The 3,195-nt window shown below is 37.8% G+C and overlaps 1 protein-coding gene across 1 annotated transcript; it reads left to right on the top strand.

The window, feature by feature from the left end:
* Positions 1 to 1,267: 1,267 nt before the first annotated feature.
* On the top strand, positions 1,268 to 2,853 carry LOC127082655 (uncharacterized). The gene is made up of 4 exons (XM_051022881.1): positions 1,268 to 1,285; positions 1,372 to 1,464; positions 1,748 to 1,945; positions 2,161 to 2,853. The coding sequence occupies exons 1-4, from the start codon at positions 1,268 to 1,270 to the stop codon at positions 2,851 to 2,853; spliced, it is 1,002 nt and encodes a 333-aa protein (XP_050878838.1).
* Positions 2,854 to 3,195: the final 342 nt, after the last annotated feature.

The following is a 3,195-nucleotide window of genomic DNA, read 5'->3' as shown; positions in this document are numbered from 1 at the left end:
ATCCTGAATTAAAGGTCTCAATATGGTACCCATTTGCTGAGTCAGCATGTGGACCATTTCGTGATTGCTTTCATCCATCTGCTATCTCATGACTGTGACTGAACTTGATGTGAAAATTAGAATTGACTGAGATAAAAATCTAAAACCTGGGGTTCGACCAAATTGGTTTGCCAACAGTCCTAACCCCTGGTAGCGTGGGAATGGCAACAATGGTGTTTCACCGAATGGCGAACCGATATTATGCATACTTGCCATAAAATCAGTTGACATTCCCAATGTTCTATACATGGGGACTGTAAAACTGGGCTTGTATTACCCTGAAGTTCCGGTCATCATCGGTGTCATAGTTTCAGGCTGACGCGGTGTTAGAAATAGTCCACTATATGTAGTCGAAACCGCAGGTATAACGTCAGAACCAACATCGGTTGCTTGTGTCGCGACCGTGTCTCCCCCCGAAGACGTTTCGTCGTGTGGACGTGGTGACACCATTTTGCCACAACGTAGTTGCATATACTAAACACAACGTATCTCACCAGGTGTGCCAATTTGTTTACGCAACAATCTCTTGCCTTTCTATCGAGGTTTACTTGCAGGACCGACTACAAAGTCCTAGACTAATATGTGTTAAGTATATGGTGTTTCTATTGGTGAAGTGTTTGGAACACTAGAATAATAAGTAAAATGTTTGCAAAATAGAAAAAACGCAGTAACAGTAAGAAAGGGTAAAAGCAAGACAAAGATGTAAATGAACAAAGCAAATGAAAATAACTTGACAAGTTAAATGGTTTGAAAATAAATGTGGAAGCAGAAGTACATTTTGCAGGAAGTTAACTCTTTTCTCTCATACGCTCGATACTTCAAGTATTTTCCTATTGGAATGTTACAAATGCCACCGCTAAAAATAAAAATCACATCTACTTAAATAGTAATAAAAAATAATTGATAGGAGGTCATGATCCATTTATGACGTGCCACGTGTCAGAGCCTATCACCCACGTCTCTGGTAACTCCTCACTTTCTGCTTCCCACAATCAGTTTTCATCATGGTACGCTTGCCTTCGATTTCGACAGAAACACCTCATTCATCGGCATAGCTTTCTTGATTTACCCCTCCATCGACTCTACTTTCGACCTCCTCTCAGTCGTCCTAATTTCGTCCTTTATCGGGGCCGAAATTTTCCAGCTAATAGTATCATATAACAAAGAATGTGAGAAGTCGGGTTAAACCCGCGGTAGGGACGAAAGATATAAAGTCCGAAGATGGAAAATGGTGAAGACAGGTGTGGTAGTGGAAAAAATAATGGATGAATAAAATTGTATAGTAAATTCTTCCACTAAAGAGTTATATGTTGATTATGTTATACATTCCAGGAAGGCGTGAAATATCTTGATTTGTTGAAATATGTTGAAAGCACAATTCTTGACCAAGTGAAGGAGAAACTTGTTTGTGCATGGACCGACCAGGTTAGACACCCTGAGAATATAATAATAAATCGAGTTGAGTCTGCCCATGATACATTGAAGAATTAATTAGGAAATAGTAAGGAAGATTTGTGTAGAGATTGAGACTACGTGAACCAAATGACCCATAACCAGCATAATGAGATACAAGCATCATTTGGTAGGAGCATCACAATATTGGAACACATATTTAAACACAACAATCTTTATTCTCAGTTGGTCGACATTATATCTCAAACGAGTTTGAATTATATTTTTTACAAAGCTAAACGAGTTGATAATGTAGGCTCCGATAGCGCAAAGTGGATGCACAATTGTGAAAAACTACGGTCTCCCATATCCTTGTCTTATTGCAAAGAAGGTGAAACTTGATAGTGTGTTGAGAATGAATGAAGTTCGCAGTTATTGGAAGATGTTTAGGTTTGATGATGGTGGTGTCATGAAAGACAGTAAATCAAACATGTCTATCTTGAACGAATGGGAAGTGATACAAGAGAGTTTTTGAAGTCGATGACAATATGAAACTCCACATCAAAGAATAATTTAGGAAGATTTCTTATTTATAAACCACTAACTTGAAACCACACTCACAACCGGTAAAAACAAAAGGTGCTTCGAAGAAGCTCAAGCCTACACCGAGTGACAATTCAACAGTACGGTCTCCTTCATATTTTGAACACGTTGACAAAGTTTTTTCAGACTCACCAACTCCAAAATCTCAAAAAAAGTGTTTTTAAAGGAGTTCGCATTAGAAAATCACCTCCTTCACCGCCTCCACAAAAGATTCCATTCATTGACGGGATGTTGATTTTTATGCATAAATACATCAAAGGGATCATCAATGTTAAGGGTGATGATAATTACGGTTATCGAGCTGTTTCGAATTTACTCGGTAAAGGAGAAGATAATCATACACCTGTCCTCCATCAACTTATCCATGAGTTGAAAACTCATAAAGAATCATACACACGTCTTTACAGGAAGAAAGAAAACTTCGATGCAATTTATGAGACTTTTGTTCCTTGCATTAGTGGACCGACACTGAAGGAAAAATGGACGTGCTTCCTTGAAATGGGTCACCTTATAACATGTGTATATGATATAACGTGTATTGATCTTACACGATACGGTTTTTCAGAAACCCTTTTCCCACTACGCACCACCCCACCTCAAAATCCAAATGATCATATTATTTGTATCTGGTGGCTTTCAAAATCATGGCACTTTGGTCAACTTTACTTGAATCCGGGATACCCTATACCACTTACATCACTGGAGTGGACATCTCATTCAACAACAAAATCCGAGACTTGGCCGAATCAATTTGTGGAAAGGATGCAAGAGTTCGAGAAATTGAGCAACATTGAAATAGAATCAAATGCACAAAAGTAAAAGGGGGTATCACCCATACTTATAGATTTAGGCAATGACAAATATTTCGATTCATTTTAGTTTTCTGTTTAGCCGGACTAATAAGTGTATGTAATTGTGTCTTAATATCAATGAAGTGTAATATATACAATTTCTAAATATTTTGATACATTTTTTTATCTTTGCCAAAACATTTATTCATTTGTAAAACAAAGTTATCAATTAAGTTCTATCTTCTGCCTGGTTCAGGATAGGTTCTAAAGATGTCTCTCCAGAACAAGATAATAGGGTGTGGTGCCAGAGATATCTCTCCAAACCAGCACTGACACACATGATAGAGTTTTTGAGGTCCACATTTGTCCA

Source organism: Lathyrus oleraceus, chromosome 5 (genome assembly GCF_024323335.1).
Source record: "Lathyrus oleraceus cultivar Zhongwan6 chromosome 5, CAAS_Psat_ZW6_1.0, whole genome shotgun sequence".
Taxonomy (NCBI): domain Eukaryota; kingdom Viridiplantae; phylum Streptophyta; class Magnoliopsida; order Fabales; family Fabaceae; genus Lathyrus; species Lathyrus oleraceus.
This window is presented reverse-complemented; position numbering and strand designations above follow the sequence as displayed.